Source organism: Eurypyga helias, unplaced genomic scaffold (assembly GCF_000690775.1).
Source record: "Eurypyga helias isolate BGI_N326 unplaced genomic scaffold, ASM69077v1 scaffold34490, whole genome shotgun sequence".
Taxonomy (NCBI): domain Eukaryota; kingdom Metazoa; phylum Chordata; class Aves; order Eurypygiformes; family Eurypygidae; genus Eurypyga; species Eurypyga helias.
The window spans coordinates 9169-28710 of record NW_010226857.1 but is presented as its reverse complement, the minus strand read 5'-3'; the positions used below and the strand labels follow the sequence as shown (position 1 = coordinate 28710).

The window sequence follows — 19542 nt, the reverse complement described above, 5'->3', positions numbered from 1 at the left end:
GGCTCCGGCGTGCCGGAGTGCCGGGAGCATCTCTTCAAGGTGCTGGTGATCGGGGAGCTGGGCGTGGGTAAAACCAGCATTATCAAGCGGTACGTGCACCAGCTCTTCTCCCAGCACTACCGGGCCACTATCGGGGTGGATTTCGCGCTCAAAGTCATCAACTGGGACAGCAGGACCCTGGTGCGGTTGCAGCTCTGGGATATAGCAGGTAAGGGCCCGGGAGCGGGCGTCTCTGCTGGGCAAGCCCCGAGGGGGCAGAGGCCTGTGGACGCGGCTGGCTGTGGGGTCCGGGGGCCAGGCCTTTGCAGAGGAAGGTGTATTTGGGCTGTGAAGCCCGTCTTCTGGTTTCTCCCTTTCTCCCCGTTACCTTGCAACCCCCCTTGACTGCGTTCGAGGCATACACAGAGGGAGGTCTTGATACGGGAGTGAAGTTCTTGGCTTTTTATAGGCTGTGTGCGTTGGTGTTGTGGGGCTCTTGGCTTGCCTCAGGGTTTCACGGCAGTCCCCAAAACCCTGCTTTGCTGTGCTTGCTGGCTCCGAGACTCCCGGGGGGTTCCTGCTCCTACTGCTCCTCCTGACCCGCTCGCCCGGGTGCTTGTGGCCTTGGTTATGACTGCGGCTTAAATCCATTCACACTTACGGCTCTGTAGCACTTCGAGAGGAAATGAGTATCTTTTCCAAGGAGGTTATGTTTAGTAAGTACACTTTACAGGTAAACTCAAATAGCTGAAATTTTCCTCAAAGGAACTGTGATCAAACTTTGCATGTTTGGTGTCACCTGCTTAATTTAGAAGTAACTTGTGTCCCTGCAGTGTGGAGTGAGGGAGTATAGGACTTGTGTTATGCTTAGCTCTGCCTTCAGCTCGTGGGTTTGTGTATCAAAAAGGTACTTTGAGCACACAGCAGCAGGAACGGCCTGTTCACTTGTCCAAGCTACACGTCATTCCTTTCCTAGATATAATTCCAAACTCTTCAGCGCCTCTGTTTTGAAGACTCAAGTTGTATACCAACTATGGTCAGCTTTGCTTATGCTGTGGTGTTAAATGCCATGGAACAAACTCTCATTTGCTATGGCGTCGTAAGAAGGCTTTCCCCTCAACTCTTTAATCACCTCAAGGTGGTATTGCATTTCTAGCTCTGTGTGCAGCCCAGGTATTAACCTGCGGTTCTCTTCAAGCCTCCTCACTGTGTTCAGAGTATCTCCTTGGATATGAAAAAGTAGACTTTATTACAGATGCTGCTGTTTAAACTTATGCTGCTGGGAGATAATAGGATGGCAGCTGGTACTTACTGTTTCTGTGAACTTTAAGCTTTATCAAGTGGAAGCTCGGGAAAGATGAAGTGTGACATGTGGCTGCTGACGGACAAGCTGTACATCAGCTTCTGGACTTGCTGCCCTAAAGGTTATCTTAAAAAATTTCAAATATGAATCCTCATACTGAAAAGCTGCTGCTTATTGCCATATGCTAAAACACATGATAGATCTTTCTGCTGCTGGCCGATAGGGCAAACGAAAATATTTTCTAATTGCTGTTTTGGAGAGCAAGTAAAATGTTGGCAAGCTTTGTCTTCAGTGTTCCTTTTATGGGTCAGTTTTAACTTCCTGTAAATCAATCAGCAGTATCAGTACAGGCTGCTACTGGACATATTTTAGCAAGCCTGGGGTTCCAAAGATTGAAGAGGAGAGACTATCAGGATCCTGGGGTTTGGCAAGTTGCCACACTCGTGTTTAACTTCTCCTCAGCCCTTGGTTTCTGAGACTGGCGTCGGCCTTGCCAAAGCGATCTGCTTCAACAGGCTAGGCAGAAACTTTGTTGTAACTTGCAACGAAGTTTGGAGAGAACATATTTACATTAGGGGAGGTCCTAGCAATACACCTATGCATTCATTTAAAGATCTAGAAGACAGAATTTTCCACTCTTAATTATTGCCCTTAGTGTATCTTGGACACTGCTGGGTGAAGACTGAATTAAGAGCTGCTGATAAACCCCTGGAGGTTTTTACTAATATTGCTTATAGTTTGAAGAGTTGCGGGTTTTTTTCCTGTCACTGAAATACCTTTGCTATTTTACAACGTGGTGTACTTTCATATGACACTCCTGACTAGTCTTCCCTAGCAAAAATAAAAAGAAAAATACAACTCTCTTGTAACTTGCACTCCAAACTCTTATGTCTGAGCTTGCAGTTGAAGCTATTCTGTTTCCAAGGGGCTGGGGGTTCTTCCCTGGTCAGAAAACAAGACCAAGAAGAGAACTAATAGTCTCAGTGATTTTTGTTTGGGCTGTTCTTAGCCAGTGTGAGAGTAATAGTTCAGACTCCTATAGAACTTGACATCTTAGTTAAGCGTTAATCATTAAAATAAAGGGGATTTTAGTATCCATGTATCCATCATAGTTGTTCCATGATCTTAAAATTGCTAAAATCCTCAACCTGGGAATGTGTCCTGCAGCTGTCTGTCTATGCTCGTGAATATTTCTGAATACTTGAGGATGTTAACAAGTTTATATAGAAATTAGTAGTTGGAGAACCAGGTTGAAGATGGCTTCTATATAGTCATAATGCATATTCCCTAAAGCACTTTATTGAAGTGTGTAACAAAGTATCTGAGCATGTGATAGTCATTCCCTTTTAACTCATCAGCCCAACTGTCTTCTGGCTTTCAACAGCTCATGTAGATAATTTTTTTCTACTGGTGTGTGCAGACAAACAGCTTTAGATGTCTTGAAATGATCTAAATCTTAGGGTAAGTAATGTTACATGTGACTTCCCTGCAAGCAATATGGTGCTGACATTCTGAATTGATTCTGATGCATTTAAAAAGGCTTCTGAATTAAAGCCTAACCCTGAAGCATAGTAAGGCATGTTATTTTTCATTAGATCAAAGCTTGTGCTTAAGAGCTTCATTATAAAAAGCTTTCCTCAGAGCTGGATGCTTCAATCTAAGCTTCTGTACCTAATCAATGATGAGAACTAACCATGTCATTCAGTCATCAGGTAAAGATTATAATGCAGATACTGTGCTGGCTTCTGGTGTGATTGTTGCCAAAATGAAGGTTGTGCTGTGTATTGCAATGCAGCAGGCTCCAGAGTGACTTCACTTTCTTTTGCTACCTGAGTTTTTAAGTGATTAGATAATTCTAACAAATCGAGCATGACAATGTTACACTGGCTATGCTTTTTTCCCCTGGTGAAAATAGCTGCCTTCTAAGGTACAAAGTAATGCAAATTCCTGCAGCAGAATCAAAGGAGAGCAGGTGTTAAACAGTGAAGGGGGGGAGAAGGGGTACTGTTGTGCTTGGAGTTGTGTATTCCAGAAATACTCAGGAATTTTAGTTTTTAGGCACAGGTTGTAGCTTGAATAATGGAGATGAAAAAGTTTGGGAGTAAGAGTGATCAGTCACTGTCAGATTATCTTGGTTGCAGCATGAAGTATTCTGAAAGAAGATGAACAGATTATATGCATGTTCATACAGGAGCAAAACTTCTAAACATTAGCTGCCCTTAGGCATTACTCTTGTTTTTTATCTTGTCAGGTGGAGTTATGATAAATCTATCTTCCTGCATTAATTCTGGAAGTGTTAGAACCAGGTTAACCCCCTTGATCAAAGGACATAAATAATTGGCAAAATAAATACAAGATAACAATGAGTCATTGTGGTAAAGAGATACAAAACAAAGGAATCTTAATGATAGGGAAGTGCTTTAAAGTCTCTTTCAATATACTAGATTCCTACTTGACAAGCATGCTGTTCTTTACTGAGTATGCTGCAGTGACCACAATGTAGTGTAGGAGATGGATATAGCACATTGATGTAAGTCAGATATCTTTAGGACTTTAAGGACTTTCTCTGTCGTAAAAAACTTTTGCTTTGCTCAAATAAGATGACCAACTAAATAGTGTTAGCTGCTGCTTTATGAACACATTGACTGTTCCTTACTAACATCAGCCTGTTGGAACCTGCAGCTATCTGGAGGGCAGGGGTGGTAAAAGGTAGATGACCATTTGAGCTTGGCTTCTCCTGAAGAACGTCACTAATGACAGCTGGTAGACAAACTTGTTTGTAAAGCTTTGACTGAGCAATTATGCATTAACTTTGGTGTAATAGCACTCTTCTTGCTGTATTTTATTAGAATTTCTTCGCAAAAGTGTTTATTAAAACTTCCAGTTAAAGCAGTACTTCAGAGCATGGCTATGAAATTGGCCAAACAGAAGAGGTATGATTGTACTTTGGTATTCTAAACATGCTCTACACAAGTGAGCGTAGGGTGGAGGCAACAGAATCCAGGCCTAACCTGCCCCCAACTGTGATTGTCCTCACTCTTATAAAGGTGCCTCATGATTATGATGAGGAAGGAAGAGTGAAAAATGTGCACATAACTGCATCAGAAGTGGGTGCAGAACCTGGACCTCAAGAGTTCTGATAAGTGATCTGAGGTTATTTCCTAGTTTGGTGAGGGAGGTTTCAGCAGCAGCTGCCTTTAGGTGGAGAGGGCAGCACTGTCATTCTGGTAACAGTGGAGGCAGGTCAGAAAACTCCTAGTCAGGGTTGGAGAATCTTTTATGTGATTAAATCTGGACTGACAAAAAAGATTTGGAAGACCTATGATTTCTGAATGTTTCCTGCTTGCACACATTTAAATCGCATAAATCTCAAATGCGAAAAAAACCTTAAGGGTTATGTTGGCTGGAAACACGCAAGGCTAGCAGATAAAGTTTGAGGGTGGGAAAGTAGAAGGCCTGCTCATGTTGAAAGGTTTTGAATACTGTCTTAAGCGTTTACTTCTAGAAACCACCCCTCTGTGGGAAATCTTGTGTGGGAGTCCTTTCTTGTGACTCTTCTGAACAGCCAAATTAGTTAGGAGCTTTCAGTTGAGAATGACTTGCTGTACTTGGAGCTCTACAGCTAAGAATCCAAATGAGCACTGAACATGTTAAACTTGTTTTTTTGGTGTGTCTCCAGCCTTCAGATATCTCTGAATACAGACTCTGGATGCCAGCATGCTTTCTTTTTTTTTTTCCCCTGAATTCTTCTATTTAAGTAATTTTTTTATGAAATGCTATCAACCAAGGTATGGTTATTGGCCTTTCTGATGAAAGCATTTCCTTCTCTTACCAGTGAGATACTGAATCGTTCATGTTGGTGAAGGTTCTTTTGCTTAGTGCTATGCTGATTCAAAGTACTGTGTATGTTATTTTGAACTAAACTTAAACCTGGTGTGCTGGTGGAATTCCTTAAGCATATGGGAAATGTTACTCTCTTGAAGTTGGTGTTGTAAGGCAGGATAGTATGGTAATTTTGATTATGCAAGACGGCTGTTCAGTTAAGGAACATCTGTCTCAATTTACTATTTAACTGAAACTGAGTACCTTGGAAATGAGCTTACAATTTCTACATAGGCTTTTCTAGGCCCCCTACAAGAAATAGGGTTAAAGATGTGATCTTAAAGACCACCTGATCTTGTACATGCTTGAAAGAAAGTTTGATGTATTGATCTTGCAGGTACTCTTCCATTACCAATGGGAGTGCACTTAGTGCTAGAGCCTCTTATCACTACAGAATAGATGGAGCTTCAGCCTTACTTTCAAATATATAAGGTTCATGTCATGTATAGCTGTTGCTCAGAAGCTGTGTGCTTTCTACAAGATCACAATAAAAGTACTTCCCTAACACTGATACAGAGAATAAAGGATGGATGGGTAGCCATCAAATGGCCAGGGGAAAAACTACTTTAAAGGGAAATGATACCCGAATTCTTATGTGCAATACAGCAGACAGGACGAAAAATAGTACATGTCATACAATGTAACTAATGTTTGGGTCAAATTATAGAACAAACTAGAAATCTTTGCAGAAATCATCAACTTCTATTGATCATAAACTTTTTTGATGCAAATATTGGCTAAATTCTTGCCCTTCATGTAATACTGACTCAAGTAGTTGGAAATAAGGCTGGCTCGACAAGTCAAGTGCATTACCCTTTAGGGACAAACTCATGTAGACAACATTAAATATGTATTTTTGTCTCAATGTATGGAGTTTACATGAATGTAAATCGACCTTTATCAACTCTCCTTGTATCAGTGTTGCGGCTTCAGTGTTGATGTCTTCACCTTATTTACATCTCTACTTTGACTCTTGCCAGTTTGCTTTCTTAATGCGCACACCAGGACAGGAGGTCACTGAAGTGCACGTACACAAGCACAATTTGAGTTGGCAAGTACTGTAAAGGGGTTGTTCAAAACTAGTTACCTGTCTTATGAAATCCAGGAAATAACATAATCTTAGCTCCCTGGTGCCAAAAAAGGCTTCAATATGCTGTACAAAATAAGTTTCTTCCCTTCGGTAATGAGGAAGGCTTCTGGGATTTAGTCTTACAGCTGTTGGAAACACCTTCCTTGAACTCCGACAGTAACCACTACCTTGCTTTTTGCAGTCTGTTGGAAACTCTTCCCTCCAAACACCCACTTCAGAAGTTCTGAAGTGTTGTATGCCATGTTAGAAGGCAGTGATTTGCAGTAAGGGAATTTATATTTTCATATGACAGCATAATAATGCTTGTGAAATTCTTGCAAGTGTGAAAGCTAGCAAGATCAGCAGCAAGCAGTGACTACAAAGCACAACATGCTTCTTAAGCTACCACAGGTAGCTTGATGTTTCAAGTTCTCATCTGGCTATGGAGATTCAGAACAAAAGTAGATCGGGTAGTAAGATGATGCTTTGAAAATGATGAGATTTTTGGGGTTTAGAGAGCTTGTTTAGAACTAATTATCTTATCTCTGTGTAGAGAAAACATAGCAAACTTCCAGTAGCAGTGGCTTCTAGATCAGCAGCAAATGAAAACCAATATTCCTTATTGTATGGATTTTAGAAGCTTTTCAAACAACAGATTAAAAAGCAGCCTCTGAGTGTTACTACCAACAGTTTATGGGAACTTGTTCTTTAAATGCTCCCAGGCTAGAGTGCTGGGTAGTGCAAAGTGGCAGCTGTTTGATAGAAAATTCCAATCACACAAAATGTTCCATGACACATTGACCATTTTAGAGATTAACATTTTTTCAGTCTCGTGATAAAGTTTTTCTTGAGACAAACTGACTTTAGAATTGTTCTCCTGTGTGTTGTGAAGTGCTGTAGTGCCATGCAGCATCACTGTCAAATAAATAGTACAGCTCTGGCTGCATGACAGTACATCAAAGGAGATGGATTAAAGGGTGTCAGACATGAAAATCGCTTAACTCTGGCAGATACTTGTTTAAGTCTAGTTAAAGCAAAGTAGGAAATACCAGTCCATGCTGTTGCTGGTGCTGTCTGGACTGTGTCAACTTTCTCTGAACACTAATGCAAGGCAAGTTTTTCCATACACACTGCATTTGACAGCTAGTTAGAAATCATTTTAGCTTGGTTGAACTCCACTTTTCTGGGGATGGAAATCTAGTGATGAGTCATGGACTTCCTCTTTTGTTAATTTCCTGTTTATCAAAGATGCAAGCAAAACAGGTGAAACTTTTGTATGCAAACATGACTGTCATGTTTTTACATAAAATAAACATGATGCTAGATAAAGTCAGTTGAACCATAAGTGCAGCGTATTGCCTTTAAACTTCTTAAAGGCAAGCTGGTAGGCTGTTAAAGTGAGTTTAGACAATCTTAAATCGTTACATTAGCCCAAGTCTACAGGCAGCAATGAAAAGTTTTGGTCTTGCTGTAAAATTCCGTGTGAGAGTTGTGCAATTGTTTGAGGAAGCCTTTCTATCTTTGTGAAAGAGAATGGTGTATTTTTTTTCTATTAGGATGATGGATGTAGTCAGTGTTCCTGATGGAAATTGGGTGTCTAGCTTCGGAGTACTTGCATGTCAGTGCTCTCGTGGTCTCACTGGTATCAAGCAGGACTGTCCTGCTTTAGAATTAAGTACAACAATAGCAAACAGTGAATGGAAAGACTACTCACTGATGTTGAAAATTCAGGTAGCTAAAAAAATTATTAGCTTAGATCTGGCTTTGTGCAATGAAACTTTAGAGCAAACTACTATTTCAGAATGAAATAGTGACTGCTAAAACCAAGTGAAAACATATTATATAATCATCTAAATAAACAAAACATGGCTGCACCTGAATGGTATTCTTCAGTGACTCCTCAGTGACTACAGGGCATATCTCTCGTATGTACTGTATGTATTGTATACGGTGGATGTGAGGTCCCTGGCAGTCTTGCTCAACAGAACTGCTTCCTGTGCACCCTGCTGTTGTCTAAGACAGACAGACATAACCAGGGTACCAAAGATCATCTCTTATGGTAAAGTGGGAGTCAGCTGAACAAGGATTAACTGGCTGGTTACCTTTTCCCTGAAGACTGTTCTTCTAAAGGGTTTGGGACAGTTACTGTTGGGAAGAAGTCCATCCAATGGTCAGTTAACCTTCCCACACAACCTTTAGTAAGGAAGGACACCAGCAATTCACTTACTCATCTGAGACTGCTTTTTTCTATTAGAATCTAGACAAGCTGCAGTCACTGAAACTGCTTCTAGTTCTGTAAAATACAGGAAGATATAGTATTCCTGTAATTCTTGCTTTTTAACCTCTTGGTGTTTGTCACCAGAACCGCAAATACCAAATATTACTTCCACAATGGTGAAAAGTAAGTCAGGCTAGACCTGCCTCTTTTTTTTTAACTCTTACAGGTTTCTAATATCTGCTGGAGCTGCTAGTATAGTTCAACATTGTGGTTTATAACCTTGGCAGCTTTTCACTAATAGCTTAAATGGGTGAGAATGAAGCGTGGAGAGACATGTAGCACTGCCCATCACAGAGTCTGTCTGTTGTGGTTTAACACCAGCTAGCTAACTGTCTACTCTCAATCTATGGCTGCTACCCACGTGAAAAAGCAGACACACTTGAGCATGTCCTGTAATATTGATAGTGGTTTGGTTAACCTACTTCTTGCTGAATAACACATTCAATCTAATTGGGTAAGACAGTCTCGGACAAGCTGTGCTGGTTTGGGGAGAGGGAGGAATGCTGTCAGCAGTGGTAGCTTGCCAGTAGCACATTGATATATCTGGCTAAAAAGCAGCTTCAGTCACACCTGACCCAGGTAATGCTAAAATGTACATTAGATGTCTGGAGAACTGGGAGATGCATCCTCAAGGCAATTCTGGATATTTGCTATATTATGCCAAACATCCAGCTGTAGGACCAACAGGTATCCAAATGGAAGTCTATTCTTGCTAGTGGCTCCTCTTTTAGGAGCTTTAGGTGAGTTTTGAAGTGGACAGTGATTTTAACTCAATGAGAGGATTGGGCTGCATGCCCGACTAGTTTGGATGGCATATTCAGTGTAGCAGATTGAAGCTAATGATGTGAACTTTGCCGAGATGTGGAATTGTAAATAAGGACCTGCCAGTCAGATGTTTCTTGATGTTAGTATGTGAAAGCCTGATCCTAGAAATTCAGGGAGCTGGAGAATTTGTAAAATTGGAGATTTTGTAAAGCAGCACTAGTGGAGCTGGGAAGAGTGCTCGTTAGGCCTTCTGTTGGCAGAAGGAAGACTGGAAAGAAGGGCTTTCACTTACTGTGAATTGTTGATTTTTTTTTTTTTAATTCCTCTCTAGATGAATAAAAACACAAATGTTTTATGGTCCAGGAGATTGTCTGAAACAAGTACTTTGTAGAGTTCGGTGCTGAAATCTAAATAGTGTCACTGCTTGCACACTGACTAAAAATATCAGTAGTTGATAGCAAGGACCTAAGAGTCATGGTGTTGGCAGTCAAGTTAGAGTTAGTCTGGTTGTCACTAATGATGCTTCTTAAATTTTGGTGTGACTAATACTGACAGTTAGTGGTCATGGTAAATAGTTGATCTGAGAACCCTTCTCTAATTGACTTATTACAACCATTCACTATACCTTAATATGCATCCTGTGATGCCTGAGTTTACTGCAGTGTGTCATGCCTGCTGAAAGAACAGCAGAATAACTGGAACACACTATTCTACTTCTATGCATTTTGACCTCTTAATTTGATTCACTAGGTCACTTGATCACTTTGTTCACTACTGGGGTATTGCTGGATAGCTTTTTGGCTTGGTTTTGTAGATTAGACTTATCCTGTATGGTATATGCCTTCTCTCTGTTGAACTTAAACTGCCTTTTAAGCTAAATGAACACTGAGTTTCAGCATTCTTAAGGACAATGTTATCAAGAGCTGCTTGCCTTTATTAATGAACTGAGGACTTTTTGCTGTTTATCAGACTTGACAGCTCTGTATTATTTGGTCCAGGAAAAACTGCAAAACTTCATTGCCATGGTCTTCAGGTTAGCATCAAACAACTTTGGAATAAAACTCTACTGCCAGTTGTGCATTCACTTGTAGATGACTTTAGACTAAACTGCGCATCTCCAAGATTATTTGATGTGGAACTGTCAAACTTGTTAAAATCAAATTTTGGGCTCTGGACACCCATTAAGGTGATTAGCCTGTCAAAGATGACTTAAACTAACATTACTTCAAGAGAATAAACTATTTGTTCCATCACTCTTCTAGTTGTCAGGCTTTTATAAGTCTTGGTCATCTTTCTCATGTTATTGACAATGTTTGGAGGATGTCAGAACTGCTAGTCTCTTCTGAAAGAGAAGCTAGAATTTATCCAGTTGTCTATCAATAGACTACACCAGATGAGATGTAGATGTTTAAATGCAACTAATACAACTCTGGCTTCTGAGTTGTGTGGCTTCAGAACAGACTAAGCTTAGGTTTTTACCAGGTAGGAGAACTAAGGCTATACTGTTGGAACTGAGAGAGAGAGACCAGAATTTAACTTCACAGCAAAAAAAATGTAGCTGAGGAAGCTTCCTTATTCTACCCTCCTTGGGTAGGTTTCTGTTAGTTCATATAAATGACATATTAAGACTTCTAGGTATGGTAAGTAGTGTGGGAGATGGAATCCTGACAAACTCAGTATCATGTATATTTGGCAGTCATTTGTATGCTTGCTTTTTAGCCCCAATTCCCATCACATAGGAGGAATTAAGAGCAAAAGTAACAGTAGGAGTGTAGGGTAACTCCTAACTAAAAGAAAGAACTGCTATAATAAGTCACACGGCTGTGATAAACAGGACTCTTGTTTATTTCTTACACTGAGAAAGATTGCTGTAGAAACTCTTTAAAGTACTTCAAGGTAGGGTTGGCAGTGTCTGAATCTTATGATAACTTATTTTTTTGCAATGAAGCAAAGGGCAAAGACAAAGCTCATAATGTCAGACCTGGCTATAATGTTTTTCATGTTTTTAAACTTATTGTTTACTCCTGTCATATTGTAAACTGGGAAGCAGTAATAGTTCCCAAGCTCTGCTATAGTTTAGTTTAAAACTTCATTCCTGTGGTGCAGCTTCAGGGAACTATTAGTTCCTGATGTATGACTTTATGCAAGTATTTCACTTAACACTGTTGCAATTACTGGAAAAAATGGTGACAATATGTGCAGAGTCATTTAGATGTGAAAACTTTGTGGTTAGAGAATGCAGAACTTTGCATTGCATGCAGCCACTTCCATACCTCCAAACAAAACCTCTGATGACTCTTGACTGCCCTGTAGCATAGCCCATCATCTGCAACTTGAACCCCTAAAGCACAGAGAAAAGATAAATTTGTGGTACCATCAGGTTTATGTCAAGGCACTAGAACTACCAGAATCCTCTGATGTCGTTCCATACTGCTGAGGTAAGCAAGTAATTTTCCTGTTGTCTTCTTTCTATGATTATACATGCTGGAGAATTCAAGTCTAGTTTCATCTGATCACTTTTAGCCTTTTTTATTCCTCTGGAGTTATGGTCCACTTTTGGTACAGCTCAACACTACTCTCACACATGGCAAAATGACTACAGCAAAAATTCTGCTGGACAGAGGAAAAGGAATAACAAACCCCAGGCTGAACTGAGCATGGCAAAAATTGAGTCGATTTAGTTTTAATAACCTAAATAGAGAATAATGTTCACACTCCAAACTTTGGAAAAGTGGTGTGCTCTACAGTTTGCTTTTTCTGTATGATTTTTTTTTTTGCAAGCAGAAAAGCACTTGCAAAAGCTTTGCCTGAAAGTCCTGTTAAATTTTGAAAAGGCTGTCTGGAATGCTCTGAATCCCGTAAAAGAAGCTCAGCCTAAAGCATGTGCATTGTCAGTAATAACAGAATTGTAAAGGAAGTCTACTTATTTTATACTTAAGTATCTTGCTGCCTCACGTCGTATACCTTTACTACAACAAAACTCTTCCCTCTTAGGCAGGTCATGTTATTGCTTCTGAATTCTTTCTGTGGAATAAAAATAATATATCCATCCTCATTAGACCTCCAGACAGGATGGAAGAGCAGTCATAAGCTAATATGCAGGTTGGAGCTATTGTTAGTGGATGTAAATTCCAGAGGTGAAAGCAGCTCTGCAATAAACTGTTTTGGAGTTTGAGCTACTTCAGAAAAGGACAGCAGTTGTACTGGAGTGTATTTGATCTGTAGAAAGGCATTAGCCTGTAATACTACAGCAGTGTTGAGCTTGGGTACCTTTTTAGGGGTAAGGGGTATCAAATCTTCCTAATCTTTCTATCAATAAAGTTGGCTAGAAATAATACTTAAATGAGTGTTCTGGACAGCTGAAGGCCATGCCTTAAGGGACTGCTGTAGACTACAAAGTAAAGTACAGCTTGGTGCAGGCTGACATTCCTATTAGAACTGTTGTCTTCTCACACAATGAAAAAAGCTAACCTTGGCTTCTGTATTATCCCAGAGCTCCTGAATCTGTCAGTTAGCACAAGTCCACTTGCAGTGGCCTCTGTCCTGATCAGGACCCCATGAAGGGATCTGGCTAGTCTGCTGCTCTGCTACAAGACTGTCATTGCCTTTCTGGTATAGCATATCTGGGCTTTAGCAACAGGGAAAGGAGTTACTGTGGTGTTAAAACTTCAACTAGTCTGGGCCGTACTGGCGCATGAGAAGTAGGCAGGAAGGGATTCAGTCAAGGGTAGTGCCCTTCACTGTGGTATCTGACAGCCATGTTTACATACATTATGCACAGTTATAAGAAATAACTGTCTGATTAACCTTTTCCACAATTTCTGAAAAACTTAGTTTTGATATCTGAGTATACTTGATATACGAGCTAACCATATCCTGGGCTGTATCCAGAGAGGTGTGGCCAGAAGTTTGAAGGAGGTGGTTCTCCTCTGCTCTTGTGAGACCCCCACCTGGAGTACTGTGTCCAGCTCTGGGCCCCCCAACATCAGAAGGATATAGACCAGCTGGAGCGAGTCTGGAGGAGGCCACAAAGATGCTCAGAGGGCTGGAGCACCTCTGCTAGGGGGACAGGCTGAGAGAGTTGGGCTTGTTCAGCCTGGAGAAGAGAAGGCTCCGGGGAGGCCTTATAGCACCTTCCAGTACCTGAAGGGGCTACAAGGGGGCTGGGGGGGACTTTTTACAAGGGCCTGTAGTGACAGGACAAGGGGGAACGGGGTTAAATTGAAAGCGGGGAGATGTAGATTGGGTATCAGGAAGAAGTTCTTCATGGAGAGGGTGGTGAGGCACTGGCACAGGTTGCCCAGAGAAGTTGTGGATGCCCCATCCCTGGAAGTGTTCAAGGCCAGGCTGGATGAGGCTTTGAGCAACCTGGTCTAGTAGAAGGTGTCCCTTTCCATGGCAGGGGGGTTGGAACTAGATGATCCTTAAGGTCCCTTCCAACTCAAATGTTGATTTGATGATCCTGTTCCTTGCTGGTAACAGTCTAGCAACCTTTTCTGCAGCTAATCAATACAACTTAATTTTCTTATGTCTATCAAGTTTTCCCAAAAACTTACAGCCTTAATTGAAAAGACTGAAATCCCCACAGATCTCCTCCTGTGACTGAATAAGGAGGACTAAAGGAAGATTCACATGCAGTCTCATGTAAATAATAGCAAATGGTGTCCATTTCAGGACCAAACCTGAAGAAATCTTTCTGTAGAAGATGGAAGCTAGTAGAGAGCTCTGTAGACCTTGAAATTACTGTTTTGTGGGCCAATCCTATGGTGCCAGTGGATATACTGCCTGACTTGGACACAAGACCTGGGGCTTTAACGCATTAAGAGGTGTTCACATGTAACAAGAATTGATGGTGAGACTGACAGCTAAACAAATGGGGAAGCTGAGAAGGAGGAGCTTCTCCTAGCTTGTGTAGTGTAATATGTAGCAACTGGTTTAATGTAGCTAAATTTGATCCCATGCAGCTCCATTTAAAAATGAAAATTCCCACAGTCTAAAGGTGATGCTTTTTTAGATGTGGCATGCTTGATTTGCAGAAGTAGTAAAAGCCTTCTGGCCCAATTCTTTCCTGCTGGTCTTTGATTAATGAAAACAGTGGGCACATGGTACAAGAATTTGGAGTAAGGCTATACCAAACCCATGTTTAAAGCATAATAATCCAGCCTGGAAAGGCTTAGGGAGACAATTTGAGTTCCTTGTATACAAGTTCTGTCTGCACTGTTAGGAGGCTTGTGTCAGCAATGTGCCTCTTCCACTCACACAGTCACTGAGATACAGCTTGGTGCCTGGCTTGTTGGCCTGAAAGTTCACAACATAAATGCTGCTTTAAAACTTGAGCTTCCCTTTTGCATGTGTCCTGTTCTCACACAGGAGATAATGAACTGGTAGTGAAGAAATTAATGTGTAATTTCCATTCCTCAGAATATGCTGACTAGGGATGCTGTTTTATGCAGCATCATACTTTGAAGTTGAACAACCAGAAATAGTCCTCTTTTTATAGAGACTTCTAGTTCTCTGGAACTTCACTGTAGCTGCTGCTGCTTTCTGGCAATTTCTGGCAATAGTCAACCTTTTCTGAAAGTGTCTGTTGGGAATGAGCTAATCGGTACACTGAAGTACTGACATTAAAATGAGGCAATTGAGCTAGAAAAGCATGCTGCTAAACAGGATCCCTTGTCAAGTTCTTTCACCTAATGAATTTCCAGCTCTTTCTGAGAATATGATAATACGCAGTTCTTGTGACTGTTCTTGTTAATCAAAGGCAGACTTGAAAGTTTATAAACAGAGGGTAACTATGTTCCAATTAAAATTCTTACTTTATCTATTGTAAAACTGCTTATTTACTAAATGCTAAAAGCTGAAGTGATGATACACTGTAAAACTGAATTATAAAGTGCAGGGACTATTTTTCCCAATAAAGACTTCTGAATAAAGCAGAAAGTTTTTTAGTAGCATGAACTTCCCAAGCAACATGCTTGCACTTGACTAAGTCTACTCTGGTACAAACACAGTATGATGGTGTGACCTTCCAAACAGAAATGTAACTGGTACTCTAATTCTCCATTTGAAGTATACTGACTACAGTAGTTGTATTTAATAAGAGAAGACTTTAGCTGACTATATTTGGTGACCATTGGCTTGTGTGACTGTTTTTGTGAATAACTCTACTTTGACTATTCTGGTCATCTTCTATCAAATCCTGGGATTGCAGTAGAACTCCCACAGTTAGAAATGAACCCAGATAAGATTTCGACTATGAAGTCAAAGATAACAGGTTTAGCTAGAACTGTTAAACTAGCTTCTTTTGACCCTGGCCCTAAGGAAAAAAATCTATAATAAGGTGACTTCTGAGGAAGATGGTTTGAAGGCTGTTAGCCTTGGAGCTTGTAGAAACCCTTGTTGCTTACCCTCCAGAAACATTCTCTGGATATGCTTAAGTCTCTAGCTGAAGTGATTAGGGTTATATCCTAAATCTTACAGAAGCTTTTATGAGGAAAGAATTGGTATATAGCTGTGATGGTAATTTTCTTAGGCATTGCTACTCAACAAATAAGTCAAAAGTAACCAAAACACCAAAAACCCAACCCTGAGTGGTAGTTGGGATGGCAAACTGGTTCTACTTGTGTGATACGCATAATGGTTGTTACATATGAGGTAACGTAGGATAGAAGAGTCAATGTTCTATGAACTAGATGACTAGACCCAAATGTCAAATTCCTATGTATTAACCTGGTATAGAAGCCCATTTACACTGACAACAGTTCATGCTTAAATATACTCTCGCTGTCTTTCAGGCCAGGAGCGCTTTGGAAATATGACCAGAGTATACTACAAAGAGGCAGTTGGTGCTTTTGTGGTCTTCGATGTCACAAGAGGCTCCACCTTTGAGGCTGTTTCAAAATGGAAGCATGATTTGGACAGTAAAGTACTACTTCCTAATGGCAGCCCCATCCCTGCAGTTCTTCTTGCAAACAAGTGTGACCAGAAGAAAGATGGCAGCCAGAATCCCTCGCAAATGGACCAGTTCTGCAGAGAAGGTGGCTTTGTTGGATGGTTTGAAACCTCTGCCAAGGTGAGCATACAGATGAAATGTATTTTAACTCTTCTAAGTATTGGGATAAGAATGGATGAGTATATTCATGTGGGGAAGAAAATCATCAAGTGTAGGAAGTGACAGTCAAGTCTCCAGCAAGATTTGGAAGACTAGCAGCGTATTTAATTTAGATTAGAACTGCATCTTAAATTCAGAGAACCTTAAAACTAAGTGGAAAACTTAATTAACAGAGTTCAATAAACTTTTTTGCTTGCATGTGTCAAGGTGAATGTCATTCTTCAGATGTTAGTACTTCTGATCAAACTGTCCAAAAGATACAAATAATCTTTAGGTGCAGGTTTCTAAACTTCAGTTGTGTCTTTACTGTTGCATGTAGGAGGTAGTAATACTCCAGCAGTAAACAAGCTGTTTTCTCACTTATTACTACCCGCCCAAAGGATGATGTCAGTAAAGTACTTCCCTATTTTATTGGGCAGTGTCAAGACTGAATTGGAGAAAAACTGCTTACTCTGTGTATTAACTTAAGCTAAGATAGCTACTTTATTCAAACAGCTACCTTGGAGTAACTTCATATATTGTACAGTTTTTGTCTACAGACTTGGTCAATGCACAGATAAGCTTGTGGTAACTGCGTTGAAAGTGGAATCCAACAATTCCCTAAACCCCAATTGATCCTTAAAATGAAAGATTCTTCTGTCATTAAAACATTGTGGCTGACAGATCACATTACTTGTATGGTTAATGACTCCTTTATGTGGTAAGCTCAAAGTCCCTCTTTTTCCTTGGCTTGCCTACTTCCTTTATCTGTTGCTCGTGAACTGGCACAAAGTGATACTTAAGACAACTCTTAATAAAAAGTCTACAGGGAAGAATATGATAAGAAATAAGTAACAAGCCTCTTCCTGATCACTTCTAAAATAAGGAAGAAGGGTACACAGTGACAGGAATTAGTTAAATAAGCTAATTTGTTTGCATTTGAGCAAATAATTTCCAAACCCACCCATCTGTTACTAAAGGCTCTTTACTCGAGGGGTTGGGGAGGGGGGGAACCAAACTACCACACCAACAAAAAAACCCCAAGATTCTGCTTTGGGTTAGGTCTTCCCTGAATCTTCACCTGTCCATAACTCTGCTATACATAAACTTCAGCAGGAGTTACAAATAAATGCAAGTAGCATTGGAACAAAAACTAATGTGTAAGTGTAGTGACAGTTTGCATTTAGGTGGTATATAAGGCACAACAATGTAAACCAAAGCTTTTGGTGCAGAGTAGTCCAGTCAATATTAGTACTAATTCAGTTATGAATTGACTAGCCTAGGACTCTTTAGAGGTGGTTAAAATAGCTTAGCAAAAATTCAGGACAGCTTGCTTGTTTTCTAAGCGTACCAAATCAGTTCATGGTTTTAAGTCCTGCCCACTTAAATATCCTGATATATGCTTTTGCCTTTCTGCTAAAACTGATACTTGAATCTTCAATCGAGTCACCAATAATATAGGTCCCACTCCCTGTGGATTAGGGAGAATATTAACAGCAGAAGAATTCCAGAGAGTACAAATATTCATAAAAATACCTTATGAACATCCTTACAATAAAATGAGGAGTCATCTTCCACTCTGGGCAGGGCAAAGTGCTTATCTGCTAACTGCTGAAGCAGTTTGTGGCTGACAGCCACAAGCCTGTGAAGTGCTGTAGTGATGGGTCAAATGCTCTCATGATCTAACCTTGCTCATGTAGAGTTTAGATCTACAATTGTAGAGACTGAAGAGTGTACTGATAGGGTATGTCCCTTGAAAACAAAGACAAGTGATGCCAAGTGTGGCAATCCTGTGGTGAGCTAACAGATGGCCAAACCAGCTGAAAGCTGTGGCCAAAGGCCCTTTGGCATTGGCCAGCTTGGTCCCTCAGTTACTAAGATACCTAGAGCTCTATTTCATCAGGGTATCCTGTAAACACACCTTCTTTAGAGTGCATGTTAAGGTACTTGCACAAGAAAATTTAGAGTGGCTGATGAGACACCCTGATTTAGCTGGGGTTTTGAGGCTGATAGAGAAAAGGTCCTCTTCACACAAGTAAGTGCATTCAAACTTCAGTAGAAGCAGAAAAAGGCCCCAAAAGGTGGAACACTACTGTGGACAGTGTAACTGTCTGCTACCTTTCCTGATGCAGAAATGCAGTTTAGCATTTGAGTCTTCCAAATGCAGGTGGTGATTATCCCCTGACTGCATCCTAGGTTAAAGTATCCTATTTGTAATATGCGTGACTAACTTTTTTTCCAGCAAGCAAGTGTATGAGCAATGACCTGGTGCACCTAAGCTGTTTGTCATGCTGATGAAGTCTGTAAAGAGTGTTTCTTTGTATTTGGTCAGTTTCTAATCTGAATGCATCACTATTTTAAAAACAAAACAACACAAAAAAACCCCAACAAACCAACAACCAAACCAAGAATCCCAAACAAAACAACCACTAAGTACTTCGCTTTCAACTTTTTTTTAGGACAACATCAACATAGACGAAGCTGCTCGATTCTTGGTGGAAAACATCCTTGCCAACTACAAAACCTTTCCTAATGAAGAGAACGATGTGGGGAAACCAAAACTGGACCTGGACCCATTGAAAGCAGAGAGTAAATCACAGTGCTGCTAATGCTACCACTCTTCAGTAAACGTGATGGGATGAGCAGCAAGACTGTTCCTTAAATCAATCTGCTGCTATGGTGCTGCATTGTGACAATCCATAGGGGGTGTCTGGTATTATATGAATAGGTGATTCTTGTGGGTGTTTACATATTCTTGTTGGTACCTTGTGAGTTATCACTCCACTTGCTTAAGTGACTGTATCCAAGTCTGATTAGTGTCGTATTACTTGAGAACATAAGGTAGTGTTTACACTCCTGAAAAGGAACAAAGAACAACATTCCTCTGTCTAGTTTTCTTCTAGGACATATGCTACATTCCAAATATTGCTCACTTATGGTTTTAGCTGAATAGACACTTGCACCTTGACTGTAAACTTTTGTCACCATTAATGTCCCGCTTTAGCCTGACTTCTCACCTATGCACTTGTCCATACTTATTAACCCCCCCATGAGGATCTGTCTCATTGCTAGGTCTCCTGGATCAAGACATCACATATCTGGAAGGGACCAGTGACAAATGGGGAGCTATCTTTCTTAGTGTGTTCACTAGGACTGAGTGAAGTCGATGTTTTTTA

At 40.5% G+C, this 19542-nt stretch overlaps 1 protein-coding gene across 1 annotated transcript; it reads left to right on the top strand.

Annotated features, from left to right (window-relative positions):
* Nucleotides 1-3: 3 nt before the first annotated feature.
* RAB32 (RAB32, member RAS oncogene family) lies at nt 4-19337 on the top strand (the record flags this gene model as incomplete). The annotated part of the gene is made up of 3 exons (XM_010154751.1): nt 4-208; nt 16071-16348; nt 18826-19337. Coding segments are annotated over 3 exons (633 nt in total), but the record flags the coding sequence as incomplete, so codon positions are not given.
* Between the last annotated feature and the right edge of the window lie 205 nt (nt 19338-19542).